Source organism: Oncorhynchus masou, chromosome 3, assembly GCF_036934945.1.
Source record: "Oncorhynchus masou masou isolate Uvic2021 chromosome 3, UVic_Omas_1.1, whole genome shotgun sequence".
Classification (NCBI taxonomy): Eukaryota; Metazoa; Chordata; class Actinopteri; order Salmoniformes; family Salmonidae; genus Oncorhynchus; species Oncorhynchus masou.
This window is the reverse complement of record NC_088214.1, coordinates 39,201,559-39,228,729: the sequence shown is the minus strand read 5'-3', so window position 1 is coordinate 39,228,729 and position 27,171 is coordinate 39,201,559. Positions and strand designations below refer to the sequence as shown.

Sequence of the window (27,171 nt, the reverse complement as noted above, 5' to 3'; positions counted from 1 at the left end):
AGACAAGCATTTGTAAGTTTATTGATAGCCTAGCATAGCATTATGCCTTGCTAGCAGCAGGCAACCTTGTCACAAATCAGAAAAGCAATCAAATTAAATCATTTACCTTTGAACTTCGGATGTTTTCACTCCAAATTAGTTCCATAATATCGACAGAAACATGGCAAATGTTGTTTAGAATCAATCCTCAAGGTGTTTTTCTAATATCTATTCAATAATATATCCACCGGGACAATTGGTTTCTAAGTAGAAGCGATTGGAATAATGGCCTCTGTACTTTACGCAAGATTTTCTCCCGGAGCATCATGTGACCACTTGCGCAATGTAACCCCCTACGGGTATTCTTCAACGTAAATGTGTAAAACTACGTCACAATGCTGTAGACACCTTGGGGAATACGTAGAAAGTGTAAGCTGGTTCATAGCACATTCACAGCTCAATGGGGACTCATTGGCACGCAGCGCTTTCAAAATATGGGGCACTTCCGGATTGGATTTTTCTCAGGCTTTCGCCTGCAACATCAGTTCTGTTATACTCACAGACAATATCTTTACCGTTTTGGAAACGTTAGTGTTTTCTATCCAAAGTTGTCAATTATATGCATATTCTAGCATCGTGTCCTGACAAAATATCCCGTTTAAAACGGGAACGTTTTTTTCTCCAAAAAATGAAACTACTGCCCCTACAGTCGCAACAGGTTTTAAGTTGGAAAAATGGTAGCGAAAGGCATGCGACAGCAGCAAAGTCCTGTATGGCAATACTTTGAGAAGTAAAACGAAGTGGTGAAATGCAAACTTTTCCAGATGGAATTGAAGTAGGGTAATGATGGTACCAGGGACGTCACCTGGATTCCCCTGTTCAGTCTATGCCATCAAAAGAGCAGGTGTTCCAAATGTTTTGTACACTCAGGGCCCTATATTTCACTAAGGCTGGGAATTGCCAGGGACCTCACGATATGATGTTATCACGATACTTATGTGCTGATACGATTTGTATTTTAATTATTGTGTTTGTATATATATTGACACTGCCATTTTATTGCCATTTGATGTTCCAAACATTGTCTGTAGCATTGAGACGAGAGTGCATGAGAAAATTAGTTTTGATCAGTCGGAAATAAATGTACTGAAAACATGTTGGGTCACTATTTCAGAAGATGGTGAACAAGCTTTTGGATGAAAAATACCAGTGTTTGTACAGCCGACCAGCGCAAAATAAATATTGCGATATTGTTAAAAGGATATGATACGATATAGCGTCAAATAATATTTCAACCATCTATTCCCCCCCCCCCCCCATCAATATATTCCACCCTCAGCCAATGTCACACACGCAGCGGATTTTATCACATCATGTGTGCAGCGCATAGTCAATCACCGGACTCCCCTGTATTAATACTGGGTAATTTCAACAGCTGTACGCACAAAAAGGTGCTGCCTATGTATCAGCAATTTGCTACATTGTTATCAGCAATTTGCTGCATATGCTACAAGGGGTAGTAAAACAATTTTATCTTTGCTTCAGCAATATTAATCATGCCTACAAGTCTACAGAGGGATGGAGTGGTCTTATAAATCAGTCAAACATTGGAATGACACCTCGAGTGCAAGTCTGTGAGACTGCGTTGACAGTACTGATTGGCCAGGGTAACATCAGCAACCATGTTCTGAAATCCTGTCACAAGGAATTGTCAGGTTTGTTCTCTGAGCTGTTCAATCGCTCACTGAGGAAGCACACAATACCAGCTCTGTGGAAATGTTCCATCGTATGCCCAGTGCTCAAGAAGAGCTGCCCTGCTGTTCTCAATGATTACCGCCCTGTTGCATTAACACCTCTCATAATGACACGTTTTGATCCACTCCAACATACAAAACAAGGTTGGAGACATTGTAGACCCCCTTCAATTTTCCTACAAGCAACAGAGAGGAGTGGACGATGCTCATATACTTACTACACCTGGCTCCTTCCCATCTTGAAAAAAGTGCAATGCTCAGATGTTGGTTGTGGACTTTTCCAGTGCTTTTTCGCCAATACAGCCACTTCTAATGGGCAAGAAACTTTTGCATATGAACCAAGTCCGAACCTCATTCTGTGGATTTTATATATTTTTTGTCAAATAGATCACAATGGATGAGAATCAACGGTGAGTGGAGCACAAAGAGAACCATCTCATTGCTTGACATTAACTTTATATGTCTATGGTTTAAAACAGACTCAGGGACAGTTCTGGGACGACAAATCCAAAATTCATACAACCACTGCACATGAAATGTCACATCGTCTCCTGCTCCTCCCCTCCAGCATTTGATGTTGCCGGTTTACTAACTACGGTCCTGGGAACCATCATTATGCACACCTGGACCTCCCCTTTATCTGGCACTCCCTTAGGTTCTTTCCCCAGTCAGTATTGTTTTCTGTTCATGTCTAGACGCTAATCCTACGTTGTATCGTTCCATGTTTCTCGTTATATTAAACTTACCACCGGCTTCGCGACTCCCAATGTCTACGTTACATTAATTAAACAATGTAAAAAAGCAATGAGGCTGCTGCATCAGATCAGACCGTTTATGTTAAAATTGTTAGTTTTATTTCTTCATATTATAAGCTCAAAATGTGTGCATGGCTGTAGGCTATGGGCTTTGTTCCAAAATGCAATTAGCGGGAAAACGCTGTTCTCAAAAGCGCACCACATGCGCAAACAGTTTCATGTGACAGAGATTGAAATACTGGTTAGAATATAAAAAAGGGGAAATCTAAAGATGCATCAACTACTACTGGTTGTTAGGGCTACTAATATGACTAGGGTTGTGCCTTTGGCTGCTGGACCATAAAATAACTTTGATTTTAAAAATCAATAGAACATGAGAAAAATGATGGTTTCAAATGGCATATTAAGTGTTTATGAAATAATTCCCTCAACATTCTATGGTTGTATTTTAGCTAGGCTACTTTGAAGCAAGGTAAGACATACTTCATAAAATTTGATAAAATGTCCATGTTTTTAACAATTAAGATTATGGTTAAATAGTTTAAAATGCTGACTGCCTCTGCTCACGTTCAAGGTGGGAGGTGCGCTTCGGGCACTGTCCTTTCGGGCACTGTCCTTTCGGGCACTGTCCTTTCGGGCACTGTCCTTCACTCCTCCGGTCTTGTGACCATTTGATCTCAACGAACCACGCCTCGGGTATGTTGACAGAATCTAGCCTTTACAGTGCCTTGCGAAAGTATTCGGCCCCCTTGAACTTTGCGACCTTTTGCCACATTTCAGGTTTCAAACATAAAGATATAAAACTGTATTTTTTTGTGAAGAATCAACAAGTGGGACACAATCATGAAGTGGAACAACATTTATTGGATATTTCAAACTTTTTTAACAAATCAAAAACTGAAAAATTGGGCGTGCAAAATTATTCAGCCCCCTTAAGTTAATTTTGGTTTAATCTGACCAGAGCACCTTCTTCCACATGTTTGGTGCGTCTCCCAGGTGGCTTGTGGCAAACTTTAAACGACACTTTTTATGGATATCTTTAAGAAATGGCTTTCTTCTTGCCACTCTTCCATAAAGGCCAGATTTGTGCAATATACGACTGATTGTTGTCCTATGGACAGAGTCTCCCACCTCAGCTGTAGATCTCTGCAGTTCATCCAGAGTGATCATGGGCCTTTTGGCTGCATCTCTGATCAGTCTTCTCCTTGTATGAGCTGAAAGTTTAGAGGGACGGCCAGGTCTTGGTAGATTTGCAGTGGTCTGATACTCCTTCCATTTCAATATTATCGCTTGCACAGTGCTCCTTGGGATGTTTAAAGCTTGGGAAATCTTTTTGTATCCAAATCCGGCTTTAACTTCTTGATACTACCCATCCCGTATCCAGGATCGTGAATACAGCCTCAGGCTCATTACCATAACGCAATGTTAACGATTTCTGAAAATCGCAAATGAAATGAAACTAATATGCCTGCTCTCAAGCTTAGCCTTTTCTTAACAACACTGTCATCTCAGATTTTCAAAATATGCTTTTGAACCATAGCAAATCAAGCATTTGTGTAAGAGTATTGCTAGCTAGCTTAGCATTTTGCGTAGCATTTAGCACGCAACATTTTCACAAAAACCAGATAACCAAATAAATAAAATCATTTACCTTTGAAGAACTTCGGATGTTTTCAATGAGGAGACTCTCAGTTACATAGCAAATGTTCAGTTTTTCCTGAAAGAATCTTTGTGTAGGAGAAATCGCTCCGTTTTGTACATCACATTTGGCTACCGAAACAAACCGAAAATTCAGTCACCAAAACGTCAAACTTTTTCCAAATTAACTCCATAATATCGACCGAAACAAGGCAAACGTTGTTTAGAAGCAATCCTCAAGGTGTTTTTTCACATATCTCTTCAATGATATGCCGTTCGTGGAAGCCTGCTTTCGTCTCAGAATCCCATGGAAAAATACCAGCAGCTGAAAATGTCGCACCAATTTCGACGGAGGACACCGGGCGGACACCTGGCAAATGTAGTCTCTTATGGTCTATCTTCCAATGATATGCCTACAAATACGTCACAATGCTGCAGACACCTTGGGGAAACGACAGAAAGGGCAGGCTTACTCCTCTCGCATTCACAGCCATATAAGGAGACAATGGAAAACAGAGCCTCAAAAATCCTGCTCATTTCCTGGATGCCGTCTCATCTTGGTTTTGCCTGAAGCTCACGTTCTAGGGCACGCACAGAAAATATCTTTGCAGTTCTGGACACGTCAGAGTGTTTTCTTTCGAAAGCTATCAATTATATGCATAGTCGAGCATCTTTTTGTGACAAAATATCTTGTTTAAAACGGGAACGTTTTTCATCCAAAAATGAAATTGCGCCCCTAGAGTTTCAACAGGTTAACACATGTTGCTGTTGTAGACGAATGTCGTCACATGCTATTCGACGTTCACTTCAACAGGTAAACCCTGTCAGAACCCGTAGCATTCGGGTATCCATCCATTGCGTCCTCTGTCAGCTCGGTACGTCTCAGTATCATTTGGTTGACCTGGAACGGGGTCAAAGGTGGGGAAATTTTGTGAAGGTATTCCATGCCACGCGGGTAGAGAGCGTTGGCTTCTCCCTGTGGGGAAATTGGGGCCAAGTGGAGAAGCCAAGCTTTGGCTTTGTTGGCCAAGAGGCACCATATTACTCAGCGCCGAATGGCCAAGAAGAGAAGACTGAGGGACACATGAGGGAGGAAAATCTGAGACCTATTGTCTTTACTTCTGTGACTTGGCTCCGGTTGCTTGGATGGGTAGTCACGCTGTAGAGCGGGACCATTCTGTTCATAGTCACAAGTTTTTGAAATTACATTTAATTGTTCAGTGTTCAATCGCAGTTCCATAGCTAGCAGAATTTTAGCATTTGTCATTGGTTTCCCTTTTCCCTCCACCTGTCCCTTTATGTCTACTGTTACCTGCTCGTGCTTCACGATATCAGGGCTAGATTGGAGAGAACCTTTACGAGGCTTGTGCCCAATGGTTGATTTTGGAGAGCGTTGTTGTCTGCTGTTTTTCCGCTATCAGTACTGTAGGAGTTGGACATGAATGAATTTGAAAAAGCAAATACAATTAATGAATTAATGATAATGATTAATCATACCTGGATAGGCTATCTGGGATTTAAACTTAACATTGGAAGTTGGCTCATCTAGGTTACTATTGCAAAGTTTAAAATGTCTCATTTAATTGGAAGATCCTAGAAAAGGTATGTTCAACAATTTATCTTATTAAATTGAATGAGACAATGATATCCAAGCAATTGGGATTGACTGGATTATCATAAAAGTAACCAGTAGTTTAAATGTTAGGGAGAAGTCAACCTAGTGGTGAATGTACACTAAGGCCAAAGCCACATGGGATTCCCGCTGGAGGCAGGACTTCCGTCAGTACTGGGGTTTACTGAATGTGCTTTGCAAAAGCAAATTTTACTGATTGATCTATTTTAATGATAAATCAAGCCTGTATAGGCTATCTGGGAATTAAACTTTAAATTCATCTAGGTTAATGTGGAAAAAGTTTAAATGTTGTAGAAACCCAATCAATTTGGATATTATTTGGATATTATTTCAAAGATCCACTTGAAAAGTTAATCTGGCAATTTCACTTGTTAATTAACTTGAATAAGACAGATATTAAAATATCTGAAGAGTTATATTAGGAAAATTTTAACTTTGTAATCTGAAGATTTTCCTTGGTGCCCCGACTTCCTAGTTAATTACATTTACATGATTAGTTTAACTTCATATGGCTGCAGAGGCAGTATTGAGTAGCTTGGATGAAAAGGTTCCCATTGTAAACAGCCAGCTCCTCAGTCTGTTGCTAATATATGCATATTATTATTCGTATTGGATAGAAAACACTAAAGTTTCCAAAACTGTCAAAATATTGTCTGTGAGTATAACAGAACTGATATTGCAGGCGAAACCCTGAGGAAAATCGAAACAGGAAGTGGCTTCTATTTTGAAAACTCCATGTTCCATAGCCTCCCTTTGCTGGATTTAAAGGGATATGAACCAGATTCGTTTTTCTATCGCTTCCTCAATGTGTCAACAGTCTTCAGACATAGTTTCAGGCTTTTATTTTGAAAAATGAGCCAGAACAATAACGTCAATTCAAGTGGTCACATGAGTTTTGCTTGCGCAACAGAATTTGGACAGCCATTGTTTTCCCCTATCCTACTGTGAAAGACATTTGCGGGTGCTATATTAATTTGATTGCTTTTCTGATTTTCGTGACCGAGCTACCTGATGCTAAGTGTACTTAATGTTTTATCGTGCGATCGATAAAATTACACAAACGCTTGGATTGCTTTCGCTGTAAAGCATAATTTCAAAATCTGACACGACAGGTGGATTAACAAAAGGCTAAGATGTGTTTTCATGAATATAAATATTTATAGTAATATTTATTGTATGTAGAGCTATGCTATTCGGCGGTTGTTGATGACACTTATCCCGATAGGGGGATTGCAGCCATAACAGGTTAATCATGTAATAATAATTACAGAGAATTGATTTGATAAAATAAGTCTTCCCTTTAATGATGCCAAAGGCACAACATATTATGACTGGATATCTTAACATGATCCAGGTTTGGGTGTCACCTAATTATTTTTCAAGAAATATACTGCCGATTCTTCACCACCAGTGATCGCAGAAAGCTGAATTCCAACGGAAGTACAAAGGATGGGGCTTCTGTCGCGCAAGGTGGATGAATTTCAACGTGACACAGGAAAAATAAAATACTGTTTCCCTTTGTTAGCTTAGCCTCTCGTGCAAGCTAATCCTACTTTGTACAGAAATCTCACTTCCAAGCACAAAATAGAGTCCCCTGCACCATGGAAAGGGGGTGGGGGGTGTTTAACTAGTGACGTCTCACATTAGCCCATTCGGCATACTTTGCTAGCATGATGTTGACCGGAGCGTCACAGTACGTAAATACAGGTACACCTGTGGCCTACCCACACTGGCTAAGCACAGTAGGCGGACAGAATACTTCGGCTCAGACGCCGAACAGATCTATCCTCTAATTTCTAACCTTACTGGCTCTATGCCATTGCTCTAGAAATTAATATTTTGGCCTAGCGGACTAATCTGGAATTTACAACTGATTGCCCTGACTATGGACACACGACCGGTTGGCGCTTCTAAATAGCTTGTTCAAATGGAAACGCACACGCAACCAATTTGTATACAAAGCAATCTGTTTGTACTATTCTGTTTGCACAATTTATATATATATATAATTCAACAGCAAAGTCCAATTCTATTTGATTCCTCGCACGGGCGTCATATGTTGTCTTTGGCGTCATTAAAGTGAAGACTGTTATTTTATTAAATCAATTCTCTGTAATTATTACGTGATTATGAATGAATTATTCTTTAACTCGCGTTAGTCTCATTCCAAACATCTGCACGAACCCAGCCTTTACTATGAATCATCTGTAAAAGAAGTTAATTTGTTCTACTGTGAAACTCTCTCTCTCTATACTGCATGGCCAGGAGGAGAGAGTCTCCTCCAGGACTTTACAACCTGGAATAACAGAACCTGGGTGTAGGGGGGAGAGAGGGGGAAGCCACTAGTTATACCCAAAGAGGGCCACGACATGACAGTAGGCAGCAGCCTCTGTCAGTGATAGCTGTTTAACAGTCTGATGGCCTTGAGATAGAAGCTGTTTTTCAGACTCTCGGTCCCAGCTTTGCACCTGCACCTGTACTGACCTCACTTTCTGGATGGTAGTGGGGTGAACAGGCAGTGGCTCGGGTAGTTGTTGTCCTTGATGATCTTTTTGGTCTTCCTGTGACATCGGGTGCTGTAGGTGTCCTGGAGGGCAGGTAGTTTGCCCCCGGTGATGTGTTTTACAGACAGCACCATCCTCTGGAGAGCCTTGCAGTTGTGGGCGGTGCAGTTGCCGTAATACAGCCCGACAGAATGCTCTCAATTGTGCATCTGTAAAAGTTTGTGGGGCAAATTTCCTTAGCCTCCTGAGGTTGCGCCACACTGTCTGTGGGTGGACCATTTCAGTTTGTCCGTGATGTGTACGCCGAGGATCTTAACTTTCCACCTTCTCCACTGCTTTCCAGTTGATGTGAATAGGGGAGTGCTCCCTCTGCCGTTTCCTGAAGTCCACGATCATGTTTGTTTTGTTGAGTGTGAGGTTGTTTTCCTGACACCACACTCCACGTGCCCTCACCTCCTCCCTGTAGGCTGTCTCGTCGTTGTTGGTAAGCAAGTCCACTACTGTGTCTGCAAACTTGATGATTGAGTTGGAGGCATGCATGGCCATGCAGTCACGGGTGAACAGGATGTACAGGAGGGGGCTGAGCACAGACCCTTGTGGGGCCCCAGTGTTGAGGATCAGCGAAGTGGAGCTGCCCGTCAGCGTATTCAGGACCCAATTGTACAGGGCGGGGTTGAGACTAGAGGTCGACCGATTATGATTTTTCAACGCCGATACTGATTATTAGAGGACCATAAAAGCTGATACCGATTAATCGGAAGATTTTTTAAAATTTATTTAATAATGACAATTACCACACTTATTTTAACTTAATATAATGCATCAATAAAATCAATTTAGCCTCAAGTAAATAATGAAACCTGTTCAATTTGGTTTAAATAATGCAAAAACAAAGTGTTGGAGAAGAAAGTAAAAATGCAATATGTTCCATGTAAAATATGTTCCATGTAAAGAACGCTAACGTTTCAGTTCCTTGCTAAGAACATGAGAACATATGAAAGCTGGTGGTTCCTTTTAACATGAGTCTTCAATATTCCCAGGTAAGAAGTTTTAGGTTGTAGTTATTATAGGAATTTATACCATTTGTATTTCATTAACCTTTGACTATTGGATCTTCTTATAGGCACTTTAGTATTGCCAGTGTAACAGTATAGCTTCCGTCCCTCTCCTCGCTCCTCCCTGGGCTCGAACCAGCAACACAACGACAATTAGCGCACGCTAACTAGCTAGCCTTTTCACTTCGGTTACACGAGCCTCATCTCGGGACTTGATAGACTTGAAGTCATAAACAGCGCAATGCTTGATGCACAACGAAGAGCTGCTGGCAAAACGCACAAAAGTGCTGTTTGAATGAATGTTTACACACCTGCTTCTGCCTACCACCGCTCAGTCAGATACTTGTATGCTCAGTTAGATTATATGCAACGCTGTACACGCTAGATAATATCTAGTAATATCATCAACCATGTGTAGTTAACTAGTGAATATGATTTATTGTTTTTTATAAGATAAGTTTAATGCTAGCTAGCAACTTACCTTGGCTTACTGCATTCGCATAACATGCAGCCTCCTTGTGGAGTGCAACGAGAAAGAGGCAGGTCGTTATTGCGTTGTACTCGTTAAGTTTGCAAGATTGGATTTCCCGAGCTGACAAGGTGAAAATCTGTCGTGCAGGGGCAGAACGACAGATTTTCACCAAGGCAGTTAACCCACTGTTCCTAGGCTGTCATTGAAAATAAGAATGTGTTCTTAACTAACTTGCCTAGTTAAATAAAGGTGTAAAAAAAATATGTATTTCCGATAGTTATGAAAACTTGAAATCGTCCCTAATTAATCGGCCATTCCGATTAATCGGTCGACCTCTAGTTGAGTCCCAGGTCCTCAAGCTTAATGATGAACTTGGAGGGTACTATGGTGTTGAATGCTGAGCTGTAGTCAATGAACATCATTCTTACATAGGTATTCGTCTTGTCCAGGTGGGATAGGCCAGTGTGATGGCGATTGCATCGTCTGTGGACCTATTGGGGCAGTATGCAACTTGAAGTGTGTCTTGGGTGACAGGTAAGGTGGAGGTGATATGATCCTTGACTAGGTGGCCATCTTGAAGCATGTGGGTACAGCAGACTGGGATAGGGAGAGATTGAATATGTCCATAAACACACCAGCTGGTCTGTGCATGCTCTGAGGACACGGCTAGTGATGCTGTCTGGGCCTTGCGAGGGTTAACACGTGTAAATGTCTTACTCACGTCAGCCACGGAGAAGGAGAGGGGGGGGCCTGCAGTACTTGGTAGCGGGCAATGTCGGTGGCACTGTATTATCCTTAAAGCAAGCAAAGAAGATGTTTAGTCTGGAAGCAAGACGTCCTTGTCCGTGACGTGGTGAATTTTCTTTTTGTAGTCCGTAATCTCCTCCAGAACCTACCACATTTGTGTCTGAGCCGTTGAATTGCGACTCCAATTTGTTCCTATTCTGACATTTCGCTTGTTTGATTGCTTTTAGGAGGGAATAACTACACTGTTTAAAATTGGCCATATTCCCAGTCATTTTTCCATTGTTAAATAGCGTGGATTCCGATTGGTCAGACCAGTGTTGGATAGGTCCAGTCACGGGTGCATCCTGTTTGATTTTCTGCCTATAGGACGGTAGGAGCAAAATAGAGCCATGGTCGGATTTGCAGAAGAGAGGGTGGGGGAGGGCCTTGTATGCTTCGCGGAAGTTAGAGTAGCCGTAATCCAGTGTATTGCCCACATGAGTGCTACAATCAATATGCTGATAGAATTTAGGTAGCCTTGTTCTCCAATTTGCTTTGTTAAAATCCCAGCTTTAATAAATGGTGCCTCGGGATATATGGTTTCCAGTTTGCATAGAGTCCAGTGAAGTTCATTGATAACCAAAGATAATTATCTTGTGAGATAGTATGGTCTGCATTTGATTGTAAGGACTTCTTGGTCAGGTGAACAAAAGGACTTGAGTTCCTGTATGTTGTTACGACTACACCATGAGTCATTAATCATGAAGCATGCACCCCCGCCCTCCTCCTTCCCAGAGAGATGTTTATTTCTGTCGGCGTGACGCATAAAGAAATCCAGTGGCTGTACCGACTCCGACAACATATCCTGAGTGAGCCATGTTTCCGTGAAACAGAATGTTACAATCCCAGATGTTTCTCTGGAAGGCAACCCTTGCCTTAATTTCGTCTACCTTGTTATCTAGAGACTGGACATTGGCGAGTAATATACTCGGAAGCGGTGGGTGGTGTTCTTCAATTAGTGGAGTGTTTCCAATGTATTCTGATGGATATAAATTAGAATATATGTTTTTGACATTGTCTATTCCATTGTCACAGGTGGGCATACCATCACTGTCATTTATTTGTGCAATTGTATGCAATGTGGCAGATTGACATAGTTGGTGAGCTAGTATTTCACTGGGTGTTTTTTGAAGAGTATATTGCCTGTCTATGCTCAGGACACGTTCTGTAAACGTCTTCATATTTCCTGTTGTCTTTTTTATTTTTGGTGAACACAATTATTTGACCACTAAGGTAAGCTTTCATTGTTTCCAACAAATGTTTATTTTTTATTTCTTCGTTTTAACTTAAAAACAATATATATATTTTTTTTACATTTGTCACATCCCTAATGAATACACACACAGGTACAGTTGTGGCCAAAAGTTTAGAGAATGACACATGTTAATTTTCCCAGTCTGCTGCCTCAGTTTGTATGATGGCAATTTGCATATACTCCAGAATGTTATGAAGAGTTATCAGATGCATTGCAATTAATTGCAAAGTCCCTTTTTGCCAAGCAAATGAACTGAATCCCCCAAAAAAACATTTCCACTGCATTTCAGCCCTGCCACAAAAGGACCAGCTGACAAAGTCAGTGATTCTCTCGTTAATGAGGACAAGGCTGGAGATCACTCTGTCATGCTGATTGAGTTTGAATAACAATTTTTCACAATTTTGCCTAAGAACACAGCCATGAATACCAACACATCCTCCGAGAGCAACTTCTCCCTACCATGCAGGAACAGTTTGGTGATGAACAATGCCTTTTCCAGCATGATGGAGCACCTTGCCATAAGGAAAAAGTGATAACTAAGTGGCTCGAGGAACAAAATATTGATATTTTGGGTCCATGGCCAGGAAACTCCCCAGGCCTTAATCCCATTGAGAACTTGTGGTCAATCCTCAAGAAGCAAACAAAATCCCACAAATTCTGACAAACTCTAAGCATTTATGCAAGAATGGGCTGCCATCAGTAAGGATGTGGCCTAGAAGTTAATCGACAGCATGCCAGGGCGGATTGCAGAGGTCTTGAAAAAGAAGGGTCAACACTGCAAATATTGACTCTTTGCATCAACTTCATGTAATTGTCAATGAAAGCCTTTGACACTTATGAAATGCTTGTAATTATACTTCATTATTCGATAGTAACATCTGTCAAAAATATCTAAAGACCCTGAAGCAGCAGACTTTGTAAAAAATTATATTTATGTCATTCTCAAAACATTTGGCCACGACTGTACACACATACTGACACATTGTGTAATTGTTCGTTATATAATCTCTGAATTGGCTGAACTGGCTTACATAAGACCTTTAGGTATACAGTATCAGTCAAATGTTTGGACACAGCTACTCATTCAAGGGTTTTTCTTTATTTTTGTTATTTCCTACATTGTCGAATAATAGTGAAGACATCAAACTATGAAATAAAACATATGGAATAATGTAGTTACCAAAAAAGTGTGAAACAAATAGAAATATATTTTGATTCTTCAAAGTAGCCACCCTTTGCCTTGATGACAGCTTTCTACACTTGAAATTCTCTCAACCAGCTTCACTTGGAATGCTTCTCCAACAGTCTTGAAGGAGTTTGCACATATGCTGAACACTTGTTGGCTGCTTTTCATTCACTCTGCGGTCCAACTCATCCCAAATCATCTCAATTGGGGTCGGGTGATAGTGGAGGCCAGGTCATCTGATGCAGCACTCCATCACTCTCCTTCTTGGTCAAATAGCCCTTACACAACCTGGAGGTGTTGGGTCATTGTCCTGGTTAAAAACAAATGACAGTCCCACTAAGCACAAACCAGATGGGATGGTGTATCGCTACAGTTTTCCACCGGTCTAATGTCCATTGCCTGTGTTTCTTGGCCCAACCAAGTCTCTTCTTCGTATTGGTGTCCTTTAGTAGTGGTTTCTTTGCAGCAATTCTCCCATGAAGACCTGATTCATGCAGTCTTTTCTGAACAGTTGATGTTGAGATGTGTCTGTTACATGAACTCTGAAGCATTTATTTGGGCTGGAATCTGAGGTGCAGTTAACTCTAATGAACGTTATCCTCTGCAGCAGAGGTAACTCTGGGTCTTCCTTTCCTGTGGCGGTCCACATGTGAGCCAGTTTCATCATCGCGCTTGATGGTTTTTGCCACTGCACTTGAAACTTTCAAAGTTCTTGACATTATCCGGATTGACTGACCTTCATGTTTTAAAACCTCTTGATACTCCCCATCCCGGATCCGGGATCGTGAATAAAGCCTCAGGCTCATTAGCATAACGCAACGTTAACGATTTCTGAAAATCGCAAATAAAATGAAAATAACGCGCCTGCTCTCAAGCTTAGCCTTTTCTTAACAACACTGTCATCTCAGATTTTCAAAATATGCTTTTGAACCATAGCAAATCACTAATTTGTGTAAGAGTATTGCAAGCTAGCTTAGCATTTTGAGTAGCATTTAGCACGCAACATTTTCACAAAAACCAGATAACCAAATAAATAAAATCATTTACCTTTGAAGAGCTTCAGATGTTTTCAATGAGGAGACTCTCAGTTACATAGCAAATGTTCAGTTTTTCCTGAAAGAATCTTTGTGTAGGAGAAATCGCTCCGTTTTGTACATCACATTTGGCTACCGAAACGAACCGAAAATTCAGTCACCAAAACGTCAAACTTTTTCCAAATTAACTCCATAATATCGACTGAAACATGGCAAACATTGTTTAGAATCAATCCTCAAGGTGTTTTTTCACATATCTCTTCATTGATATGCAGTTCGTGGAAGCCTGCTTTCCCCTCAGAATCGCATGGAAAAATACCAGCAGCTGAAAAAGACGCACCAATTTCGACGGAGGACACCGGGCGGACACCTGGAAAATGTAGTCTCTTATGGTCAATCTTCCAATGATATGCCTACAAATACGTCACAATGCTGCAGACACCTTGGGGAAACGACAGAAAGGGCAGGCTCATTCCTCTCGCATTCACAGCCATATAAGGAGACAATGGAAAACGGAGCCTCAAAAATCCTGCTGATTTCCTGGTTGCCGTTTCATCTTGGTTTTGCCTGTAGCTCCCGTTATAGGGCACCCACAGACAATATCTTTGCAGTTCTGGAAAATTCAGAGTGTTTTCTTTCCAAAGCTATCAATTATATTGTTGTTGTTTAAAACTGGAACGTTTTTCATCCAAAAATGAAATTACGCCCCCAGAGTTTCAAGAGGTTAAAGTAATGATGGACTGCCGTTTCTCTTTGCTTATTTGAGCTGTTCTTGCCATAATATGGACATGGTCTTTTACCAAATAGTGCTACCTTCAGTATATCACTCCTACCTTGTCACAACACAACTGATTTGCATTAAGAAGGAAACATTTCACAAATTAACTTTTAACATGGCACACCTGTTAATTGAAACGCATTCCAGGTGACTACCTCATGAAGCTGATTGAGAGAATACCAAGTGTGCCAAGCTGTAAAGCCTAAGGGTGGCTACTTTGAATCAAAATATGTTTTGATTTGTTTAACTTCTTTGGGGTAGGGGGCAGTATTTTGACATATGGATGAAATGCGTGCCCAAAGTAAACTAACTGCCTGTTACTCAGGCCCAGAAGCTAGGATATGCATATAATTGGCAGATGTGCATAGAAAACACTCTCTAAAGTTTCTAAAACTGTTAAAATGTCTGCGTATAACAGAACTGATATGGCAGGCAAAACCCGAGGACAAACCCCCCCCCCCCCCCCCAAAAAAATAATTTCAGCTTACCACTTTTTCCTCCCATATTGCAGTTCCTAGGGCTTCCACTAGATGTCAACAGTCTTTAGAATAAGTTTCAGGCTGGTTTTCGGAAAAATTAGCCAGAAATTGTAGTTTTTCTAGGTGGCTCCCATTTTTGCTGTAGTGTTTCCAAGCGCTTGGAAGAAAGCGCGTTTGGTATTTTTTTTAAAGACAATAGCGATTCTCCCTCTGAAATGTTATAATTTATTTGCGTTTTAGGAGACCTAAGGGTTGATTCTAAATGTTTGACTTGTTTGGAAAAGTTTATTAGTAATTTTTGTGGTTCATTTTGTATGCATTTTGAAGGAGGGAAAATGGGTGGATTATTGACTGAAGAGCGCCAGCTAAACTGAGTTTTTATGGATATGAAGGACAATTATCAAACAAAAGGACCATTTGTGATGTAACTTGGACCTTTTGGAGTGCCAACAGAAGAAGATCATCATAGGTAAGGCATTTTTTTATATTGCTATTTCTGACTTGTTTCGCACCTGCCTGGTTGAAATATGATTTTCATGTGTTTGTAAGCGGGGCGCTGTCCTCAGATAATCGCATGGTTTGCTTTCGCCTTAAAGCCTTTTTGAAATCTGACATGGCGGCTGGATTTAACAAGAAGTTACACTTTATTTTGATGTATAAAGCATATTTTCAAGAACGTAAAATATTTGAATTTAGTGTTTTTGAATTTTGCGCTCTGTAATTTCACTGGATGTTGGCCAGGTGGGACGCTATTGTCCCACCTACCCTAGAAAGGTTAACACATTTTTGGTTTCTACATGACTTATGTTTACTACATGATTTTTTTTACTACATTCTACAATGTAGAATATAGTAAAAAATAAAGACAAACCCTTGCATGAGTCGGTGTCTCAGCTTTTGGATCTATAGGCTACGCACTTGCAGATCCACTGCTTAAACGTGTAGCCTACATGTCTGGGGTCTTAGAGTAAAATGTTTGTGTGGATAGGCCCCTGGATATTACTCACGCAGCCTATGCACAGCATAGAAAGGGGAGCATTGAGAGGGTGACTGTCGCAAATTGCAGACCTGGGTTCATATTGTGCCCGAATGAACACGACCCTGAACAGTAACACCCTGGCAGGTAACATAATTCAATATCCCGACAGTCACTGACAGACACAAGCTTCCCTGTGGACCCCACAGACACACCCACAGGGTCAGAGTGCTTGGGTGCCTTCATCACCTCATCAATATTATACTAGTCCCCGGCAGAAGAACTTAATACAGCCGTTGACAAGTGTCAAGATAAGCCAGAGTCACAATAGCGGACGTGAGCCAGTGTGACATTCTCCATCGACGGGGGAGGGTCAAATATGGCACCCGATGTCGGTTTTGGTTGCGCAAGTTTGAGAAAGCTCAAAGGTGTACAAGGTCAGTTCCATTTTATCTAGTTAATTTGGAATGGTAAAGAGATCTGAGATATTTCCTAATGTTCTTGGTCATTTTCAAGTCATTTTATATACATACATGTAACTGCCAAAATAAAGGAAACCCCAACATAGTGTATAGGGCATTGGACCCTTACCAGCTGCCAGAACAGCTTCAATGTTTCTTGGCATAGATTCTGCAAGTGTCTGGAACTCTTGGAGGGATGCGACACAATACTTCCACAATAAATTCCATCATTCAGTGTTTTGTTTATGGTGCTGGAAAACAGTCTCAAGTGCCGCTTCATAATCTCCCATAATTGTTTATTTGGGTTGAGATCTGGTGACAGACACCATTTTTAAACCCCCTATGCTCCTTTGAGACTACTCTTTCAAAGTCACTGAGATCTCTTCTAGACATGGTAGCCAAAATAAAGGGCAACTGGGCCATTTTATACATAGTACAATGTTCTTACACTTACTGTCCACTCTTACCTTTAATTTTTTTATTTTATTTTAACCTTTATTTTACTAGGCAAGTCAGTTAAGAACAAATTCTTATTTTCAATGACAGCCTAGGAACAGTGGGTTAACTGCCTGTTCAGGGGCAGAACGACAGATTTGTACCTTGTCAGCTCGGGGATTCGAACTTGCAACCTTTCGGTTACTAGTCCAACGCTCTAACCACTAGGCCACACTGCCGCCCCTAAAGTGTATTACTCAATTTTTTGTTTTTGTCATTTGAATCTTTTGTTGGTAATTTGAAGCAAACTGGCAATTTACCTTCAGGTCTTGTGACTGGAAGATATGAGTAGGTCGTACATGCTCATGACAAGTGTTACAAAGCATTATACCTGCATCATAATGGATTACACCTGCACACTTTAAAAGTGAAGTTCAGTTTTTCGTAACAGGATGGTTCCCCACCCTGAAAGTAGTCTATGGGCCAATATAAACTGTAATCCATGGTTTGTTTTTCTTCGAACAGTCACTACAAACTGAGGAACCAATTGACTTTAAGTTGTAAAATACTGAACTTGTCCTTTGAGTAATGAGTTGGCTGAAATTATGATTGGATTATGGGACCCCACCCTGGCTTTAACTGTCATTCCTCTTCACCCCGGTGAAGGGTCAACGACGTCATTCTGCGGGTGAATGAGGCAGACGTGCGGGATGTGACCCACAGTCGGGCAGTGGAAGCTCTGAAGGAGGCCGGGTCGCTGGTGCGCCTCTACGTCCGCCGGAGGAAGCCTGTCTCCGAGAAGGTGATGGAGATCAAGCTAGTGAAAGGACCCAAAGGTACACAGCAACATCACAAGTGTTAAATCAACTAATAGTGTTACATTTAATTCAACACACTTATCCACACTACAGCGTTAATGCTGCATTAAGCCCAAAGGTAGTGTAGGGGAGACTATTTTGGAGTTGTTTCTTAAAATATGATTTACTTTAACACTGTTTGTAGTGATTTCAAAATGTCACACACAAATGTACATTTGTGACGTGTTCTATCATCAGTCGTTGTTGCATTTGCTAATTAGCATTAGAAAACGATTTGTTTTAATCTCTAAATCAAAGTATAATTACACTTTTAAGCCTCAGATAAGATCAAAACAAGTTTTTTGGCTCGCTAACAGTCAACGGACAAGCTAGCTAACAAGCTGTTTGGCTTGCTAGCCAGGCCTCGTATTTCCCGGTGCCACCAACGACCATGGTAAGTTGTATATGGGACAATTGTAACACTGTCTTCAGTGGTAAAAATTTGGTGTAATTGAACAATTATGATTTTTTTTAAACTGATATTTGGATGAAAATTATCTAAGTTGACATTTTCTTTTATCTGTTAAGCGTGTAATATTGCCCAGAACTGAGGATCCAAAATATTATATTTTTGCATTAGCATTACAAAAAGTGTCAATTTTTCTGAAGTATCATCTTGGTTGCACTACCAAAGTTGATGTAAATGTGTGAATGTGTCTATGTAAGTACATACTTAATTTTAAGTAAGTGACGTACAGCATTGAGTTACACCTAACCCCAGGCATAGAACTCTTTCCAAATTAGTCTTGTGAGAACATACATCTTGTCAGAACAATAATTGCCATCAACTATACCTCATTTTACTGATAAAAAATTATATGTTTAGATACATGCATAATGTTCTAGAGGTCAATAATCAAAACCTGAGAGGTGGCAAAAAAAGTAAGGCTTCCTCAATTTAAATAATTGATGGATTACAATTGACTAGTGTTACAATTGTCCCCGGTCTCCCTTACTTCTCCATAGGGCCCAAATGTAGTGTACTCCATACATTTCAGGGCCCAAAGGTAGTGTACTCCATAAGGGTGTGACTGTTAAAAGGTTAGGCCCTTAGATCACTATCTACTAAGCTAACAAATAAAATTAAGATGGTCATAAAATTTTGATTTTGAATTTTAGGACCCCTGTAGGTATAAAAAAAGAAAAAAAATTAACATTGAATTTGGCCTATACTGCTGTAGCCCATAGCCCAACACATTTGTACATTGCAACACAGATGGTCAAAAATAAATCATAAGAAATAAAGTTTTGAAGTGTCTGTCCTATATCTGAGAGAACTCTGTGGGGGAAAACTTTTTAGACCCATGTTTGGTACTGTTATTCGTGACACCTTTGTTTTTTTTACCCCCTATGCACGTTGTTCCATTTCTACAGCCCGGTACTAGGTTACCTTCAGACGACTCCCCTGAAACGTGTGTGCTTTGTCGAGCAAAACAACCACCAATTTCATATTTGTGAGAGCCTACCCTTTTTATTGTTGACACATTAGTTTGTATCTCCAACGGTTCAGTCTGGACAGTTGGTTTTGGGAGAAACCCTCTTCGGAATGACGACATCCGAGACAATTCTGCTGTAAAGCTTGTGGATGTTGTAGAGCAGAACAACCGACACTGGTGCTCGTGAGAGTCACCTTTTGTTGGTGGGGACTTCGTTTGTAGCTCAAATGGTTCAGGTTTTACAGTCAATTTCGTGACATTTTCTTGTCCGGATCCTCTTGTGTAGAAAGACTGCTTTCACAAGAACTATGTCGTTGTAAAGAGGGGATTGAGCTGCAGCTGCTACAAGAAACATCTCTAGAATAAACACATGGGGAGCTATTCAATATTCAAATGGTATCACCATGTGACGCTAGGGAGTGTCAATCAACTTTAGAGGTTTAAACGAAATTGGGATCCTTAACAACAAAAAAAACACACAAAAAAGATTCACCTTTCAGCTGGTCAATAACCTAAAACACAAGGCCAAATATACTCTGTAGATGCTTACCAAGATGACTTTGAATGTTCCTGAGTGGCCTAGTTAGTTTTCACTGAAATCGGCTTAAAATCTATGGCAAGACTGTCTAGCAGTGATGAACAACCAACTTGACAGAGCTTGTGGAATTTTAAAGGATAATGTGCAAATATTGTACAATCCTGTTGTGCAAAGTTAGACTTAAGCAGGAAGACTCACAGCTTTAATCACTGTTAAAGTATTGAATACTTATGTATCCTTTTTTAGTTCCGGCTGTAACACAAAATCATGTGTAATAAGTCCGTATGAATACTTTCTGAAGGGACTGTAGGCCTAGTGCACCATTCTGTCTGCCTGCCTGGTGGTCTACCTGCCTATACTGTGCGCCTCCGCTCTCTCGCCGTTCCTCGCTAGCTCGCTATGAAAGATGTGACGGGTTTGTTCTCAGAAGTACGGCAACTAATCAGTCTCCTCCATTCCAAAAATCCAGAATCTTAGCAGTCTATTCTTAGTGGAATTGAATCTTGACTCTCAGAAATGGGAGTCGACATCGGGAGTCGATGTGCAAGGAGTCAAGGATAATTGTTATCATCGATAACAGTTGGAAAAATGTCAGAGAAAGGCAAGCACAACAACAAAGTCCTGTATGGCAGTACTTTGAGAAGGAAGTGCTAACTTAGCTAGGTGCAATTGAGGTACAGTAATAGTACAACGGGTGCAATGCTTAACCATCTGAATGGGACGCACCCAAATTGTTTCTGGCTGCAGCATTGTAAATTCACGTGGAATTTTATGAATTTGTCTTATAGTTTGAGCTGGAAACCCATAACGGCAGTTTAAACATTAAGAAATGTTTTCATTTGTCACATCCGTAGTACTCCACACATTTCAAGGCCCAAAGTAGGGCCCAAAAGTCGACTGTTCAGCGTTAGCTGATTACCTGATTACTCTAACCAAGCTACCTTGCTAGCCACGTGGAAACGTTAGCTAGCTACCTGATAAGCGCGATCATTATTACTAAGGCCTAGATAAAACCATGCTAAAATAAGGTCATTCTACTGCCAATGTTGAGCTATGGAGATTGCATGGTTGTTTGCTAAATTTTATACGTCAGCCACGGGTGTGGCTGAAATAGCCGAATCTACTAATTTGAAGGGGTGTCCACATACTCTTGTGTATATACAGTGCCTTCGGAAATTAATCAGACCTCTTGACTTTTTCCAAATTTTGTTAGGTTAACAGCCATTTCTAAAATTGATTAAATTGTTTTTTCCCTCATCAATCTACGCACAATACCCCACAAAAACAAACTAATACTGTTTAAAAAAATGTGTACATTTTATAAAATAAAAAACTGATCACAAGTAATTCAGACCCTTTACTCAGTACTCTGTTGAAGTTTGGCACACCTGTATTTGGGGAGTTTCTCCCATTCTTCTCTGCAGATCGTCTCATGCTCTGTCAGGTTGGATGGAGAGCGTTGCTGCAGGGCTATTTTTAGGTCTCTCCAGAGATGTTAGATTGAGTTCAAAGTTGGGCCACTCAAGGACATTCAGAGACCTGTCCCGAAGCCGTTGCCTTGGCTGTGTGCTGAGGGTCGTTGTCCTGTTGTAAAGGTCAAGAGCGCTCTGGATCAGGTTATCATCAAGGATCTCTCTGTACTTTGCTCCTTTCATCTTTGCCTCGATCCTGACAAGTCTCCCAGTTCCTGCCGCTGAAAAACATCCCAACAGCATGATGCTACCAACACCATGCTTCACCATAGGGATGGTGCCATGTTTCCTCCAGACTTGACACTTGGCATCGAGGCCAAAGAGTTCAATCTTTGTTTCATCAGACTAGAGAATCTTGTTTCTCATGTCTGAGTATCTTTATGTGCCTTTTGGCAAACTCCAAGCGAGCTGTCATGTGCTTTTTACTGAGCAGTGGCTTCCGTCTGGCCACTCTACCATAAAAGCCTGATTGTTGGACTGCTGCAGAGATAGTTGGCCTTCTGGAAGGTTCTACTATCTCCAGAGGAACTCTGGAACTATGTCCTAGTGACCATCAGGTTCTTGGTCACCTCTCTAACAAAGGGCCTTCTCCCCCGATTGCTCAGTTTGGCCCGGCGGCCAGCTCTAGAAAGAGTCTTGGTGGTTCCAAACTTCTTTCCTTTAAGAATGATGGAGCCAACTGTGTTTCTGGGGACCGTCAATGATGCAGAAATGTTTTAGTCGTGCCTCGACACAATCCTGTCTCGGAGCTCTACGGACAATTCCTTTGACCTCATGGCTTGGTTTTTGCTCTGACATTCACTGTCAACTGTAGGACCTTATATAGACAGGTGTGACATTACAAATCATGTCCAACCAATTGAATTTACCACAGGTGGACTCAGTTGTAGAATCATCTCAAAGATGATCAATGGAAACAAGATGCACCTGAGCTCAATTTCCAGTCTCATAGCAAAGGGTCTGAATACGTATGTAAATACGGTATCTGTTTTTTTATTTGCAAAAATGTCTAAACCTGTTTTCGCTTTGTAATTCTGGGGTATTGTGTGTAGATTGAGGAACATTTTATTTAATCCATTTTAGATTAAGGCTGTAAGGTAACATTGTGGAAATAGGGAAGGGGTCTGAATAATTTCTGAATGCACTGTATATGAAAAATTAAGTCACTATTCTCAGTTAACTCGAACAAAAATCTCTCATTGTTGGAAATTCAGATTCGATGTCTCCACTCTCGCAAACAGAAAAGCCCCCCTTCCGAAATTTTTACCTTTGTTTATCATTCGTGTGTATAAAGCAGAGAATGAGACTCGACATGGAAGTGCGTGAGGAGGATATTTGACACTGCTATTTAGAATCATAGCATTGTCCCATTCCATCCCTTCGTTTAAGCCACTGCAACAGTTGTAAAAAATTAGTTGCACTTTTCATCCAAATATTGTTTTTGAAATTTGAGTTCTGACTGAATGTTCTAGGTTACTCAATGCATTGTTATTGGCGCTGATGAATACAATTACATTTCTAAAGGAGTCAAATAATTTGTTGGAAAGCGTTTTGTCGTCATTGTGATGTCGTCAGATTGACCTTGAATGTAGTATAACATTAGCTAACTAGCTATGATTGAGGTTAAAGTATACAGTATACCACAAAACATGCATGCTCCGGTTTTCACGCAAAAGTTTCACGACTAGGTGAAAAATCGATATGGAAAAAACACATTTCCAATTCACATGTGTATAATACAAACGTGTACATGTGTAAAATACATCAAATTTAAGCTCCCACCAAAGAATAAGGTCCCACCCACGTCAAGTTTCGTTTTTATAAATGTAAACTTTTAATATAATTATTATAATAATTATTATATTAAGTTTGCATTTATAAAAACTAAACTTGACGCGGGAATATGCTTAGCTTAATGCAAACTTTAGGTAAGCATATACTGAAAAGACAAAAGCATTTTTTTGCATTGCACAATAGCTATTTCTAACTATCTATTATCGATTTCATTTCCGTGATCATTGCAAAATAAATTATTTAACTTTTCTAACTGTGATGGTTTCATACTCGTGATGTAGCCTACTTTACAGTAGTAAATAGATGCACTATTTCATGTATTTTGCTCTAACAGTGCAGCATATTTTGTTTCTGGAAAAAGTAAACACAAAACATTCGAATTCAAATGATCTGTTTACAGGTCCACAACATTTTGCAATAGTTTTTTTTGGGGGGGAAAATACAATACTTGGATACTTTTTGTCAGCATAAAAGATGAATGATAGGTGTTTTTCAAGCAAAGTTTTAATACCTATTCATGTGCGCACAGTTTCAGGACAAGTCTGATTTATAACTGTAAACATGTTACTTTGATAACACTAGCTTATGCTTGTCAGCCCTAAACTGGAGTTTAGTGTCTGAATGTCTGTTTAAATGTCACACCACGTTTTTATTCTTTATCAAGTTAAATATATATTTAATGGCGACTGTTGCGCCTCACCTTCTTATTCATTACTTTAGTTTAACACCAGCTGTCATGTGTATTTCATGCTTTTATTGAGGTTAACCTGGTCAAAGGAATGTAGCATGAGTACTGGCAGTGTGGTTTTGTTTCTTTCCTCTTTTTAGAAAAGTAGGTTTAGTTAAAATCCCTCATTGCCATATGATTATACAGGCAAGAGAACAATGCCTCGGATTCCTAGGAAACATATCAGAAAAACACTTTTTCCCTGTGATTATATTGTTTGCTGGTGATGGGAATTTCATTATTGTTATGCTAATACAGTGAGTGTGACTTTTTTTTCAGCGTACACATTTATTTTCACAGATTGGTTAACGTTATGAAAACTCTCCCCTTGTCTCGTCCAGGGCTTGGTTTCAGTATAGCAGGGGGAGTGGGGAACCAGCACATCCCAGGGGACAACAGCATCTACGTCACCAAAATCATCGAAGGAGGAGCTGCACACAAAGACGGGAGGCTACAGATAGGAGACAAACTTCTGGCTGTAAGATCACTATTTCCATTTCCATCGTCCTTCATTCCACTCATTTAGTTACATGGTCATTATTACAGATATATCAACGAGTAACTAATTAAGTACCCCAGAGCCCTTGCATTAAGGCTTCACCATTTCCATGAGACAGGATTGGTGGTGAGGGTTTTTTGACACATTTGTGTTTTTTATGTTACTGGTACTGTGGTGTGTTTCCATATTTGAGTGTGCACCTCCCTGTAAAATAATGTTCATATATGTTTTGAGAGTGCACCTTTAAAGTGGAAATCTGCACATGCCTCGTTTTTTGTTGTTGTTTTTACTTCTGAATTAATTCAATGTTCCCCTTTATTCTTGAAGAATATAACTTAGAAATGCCTCATGAACTTTAGTTCAACTGCCATCAGAACCTGAAATATAAGCTTATTCAACCCATAAGAGTCTAAGCCCTGCTCCATTCGGACCCTACAGACAATTTTGTGAGAGGAGTTTTTTGAGATGTCTCATGGTATGACAAACACCGCTCCAGCTCTCACCTTTTTATCGCAGATGTGGAAGTGCGACATCAGCGGATGCGTTTGGACTGAGACGCATCTAATGCAACAATGGTTAAAACTAGAATGTTAATATCATTAATGCTCAGTTCTTACATCCATTGTGTTGTCTATGAATTTGAGTGGTTACATTTCTCCAGCTCTATCTCTCAGCTTTTTACCAAAACGGGTGGGGAGTTCGCTTCGTTTCAACTGCTGATTGCCGCTTTAACTGTGTTTTACAAATGTGTACCTTCACGTTTGATCTCACATCAATAAGTGTAAACTTGTCCGAGTGGTCCATACAACGTGTGTGTATATCTGTCTCTGTGCAGGTAAACAGTGCTTGCCTTGAGGAGGTGAGCCACGAACACGCTGTGACTGCCTTGAAAAACACCCCCGACGTGGTCTACTTGAAAGTAGCAAAACCCAACAATGTCTTCATGAATGACAGTTTTGCCCCACCTGACATCACCAACTGTGAGTTTCCACTTTGTGAGTTTCCACTGTCTTTCCCCTTTGTAAATTTCTACTTTGACTTTCCACTGCGAGTTTCCACTTAGTGAGTACATCCCCTTTGTGAGTTTCCACATTTGATAAATTATTATGAGGGTCGTCCACCTCAATATATACACTATCCTGCTGCCTACAGAATGTTATTCTAAAACAACTTAACCTTGTGAGTACAAATTGGTATTGTAATCTGAGGGTTATTCCAATTGCCTCATATTTAAGTGAATCTCTGACTTAATGTCAACAAAAAATGGAAATAGCCAATAGCCTGTGTCAGAGAAAAGTTTGAACAACAATCCCTGTAGTGACGTTAACAGCTATTCCCCTAATCACATATTGTGGGGGGATAAGGAGTCCCCAAACGGTCAAAAAACAATTTGCGACAATGATGAAATGTGGAAAAGAAAATAGCAGCACCCTGTCGTTTTCCCAGTACAGGGTCAGTAGGAGAAAGTGTGTCAGATGGCTGACACCCAATGGGAAGCGGTGGCTACAGCACCAGGCACCATATTGATTGGAACTGCTGGCTAGCGGCAGAGCCAGCCGGGGCACTAACAACCCACTAGAAGAGAGGGCTCAAACTCATATCGATTGGACACATCTGAACAAACCACCCCCTCACAGGACAACTCACACCCCCGCATGCCCCCTGCATCCATCAGGCCAGGGCCGAGCAAAGTGATTTTCTGAGTATTGACTATGACAATTCCATGTCAATTCTATCAACCCGGGAGTTTCATTGATATTCCAATTTAGAAATTGATGGAAAAAGAAATAAGAAAAATAACTGGCTCTTTAACTGGCTCTAATTTAATTCATTTCCTGAAATCAGTTTCATTGGAATTGAATTGAGCCCCGTCTTTTTTAACCCATACATCCTTCAGTATTCTTTGAATGGCTTGTTTCAAAGTCAAAATCGAGGTGACACCCTACAATCCCTTCAGTGCAAATAAGTGTTAGAGGACTACTTCGGTTTGCTTCTGAATGTTTGATTGGATTCACATTCTGTCCTTGGATCACAATGTCAGAATACCGCTGGATTCAGTGTTGTGACACAATGGCAGTTTGAACTACTTGAGACAGAAGATTTAACATTGGTGGTTGGATCAGAGTCCGTCTAAAGGTAGACCAAAACCATGTGGCAATGTAGTGAAGAAAGTGACCTTGCACCTTTCACTTAGCTAGTATTGCTTCAGTAGACATCTAGCTGTGTATAATGTAAGCTGTCTCAAAGTGATCAAAAGCACAGCATGGTTAATCATCTTCTGTAGCAAAAGCAGTGTTGCCTCAAAAGATTAGCCAAAGACGCCTATGATAAGGCCGTCAGCACCATCACCAAGTTGATTTGGAATCAGTGACTGCAGGGTAGCCTAGTGGTTAGAGCGTTGGACTAGTAACCGGAAGGTTGCAAGTTCAAACCCCCGAGCTGACAAGGTACAAATCTGTACAGGCAGTTAACCCACTGTTCCCAGGCTGTCATTGAAAATAAGAATTTGTTCTTAACTGACTTGCCTGGTTAAATAAAGGTAAAATTTAAAAAAAAAAAAAATTTGTGCTCTGCTCTCTAAAAAGCCTTCTAACTAGAGCCAAACTGACCCATCCAATACTATCATAGATTCCCACTGACAAGGATTCTGTAATGTTGAATGAGTCTC

General features: G+C 40.5%; 1 protein-coding gene across 26 annotated transcripts in view; it reads left to right on the top strand.

Annotated features, from left to right (window-relative positions):
• Positions 1-27,171, top strand: part of LOC135516325 (discs large homolog 1-like protein) — a 200,974-nt gene that overhangs the window by 99,756 nt on the left and 74,047 nt on the right. For 13 of the 26 annotated variants that reach the window (XM_064940683.1, XM_064940667.1, XM_064940660.1 and 10 more), the window contains 3 exons: positions 17,847-18,016; positions 24,346-24,482; positions 25,339-25,483. In XM_064940683.1, coding sequence (XP_064796755.1) covers positions 17,847-18,016; positions 24,346-24,482; positions 25,339-25,483 — 452 coding nt within the window. Of the gene's footprint in view, positions 1-15,676; positions 15,778-17,846; positions 18,017-24,345; positions 24,483-25,338; positions 25,499-27,171 lie in introns of those variants that run through there. The other 13 variants (XM_064940526.1, XM_064940651.1, XM_064940628.1 and 10 more) reach the window with 3 other exon arrangements.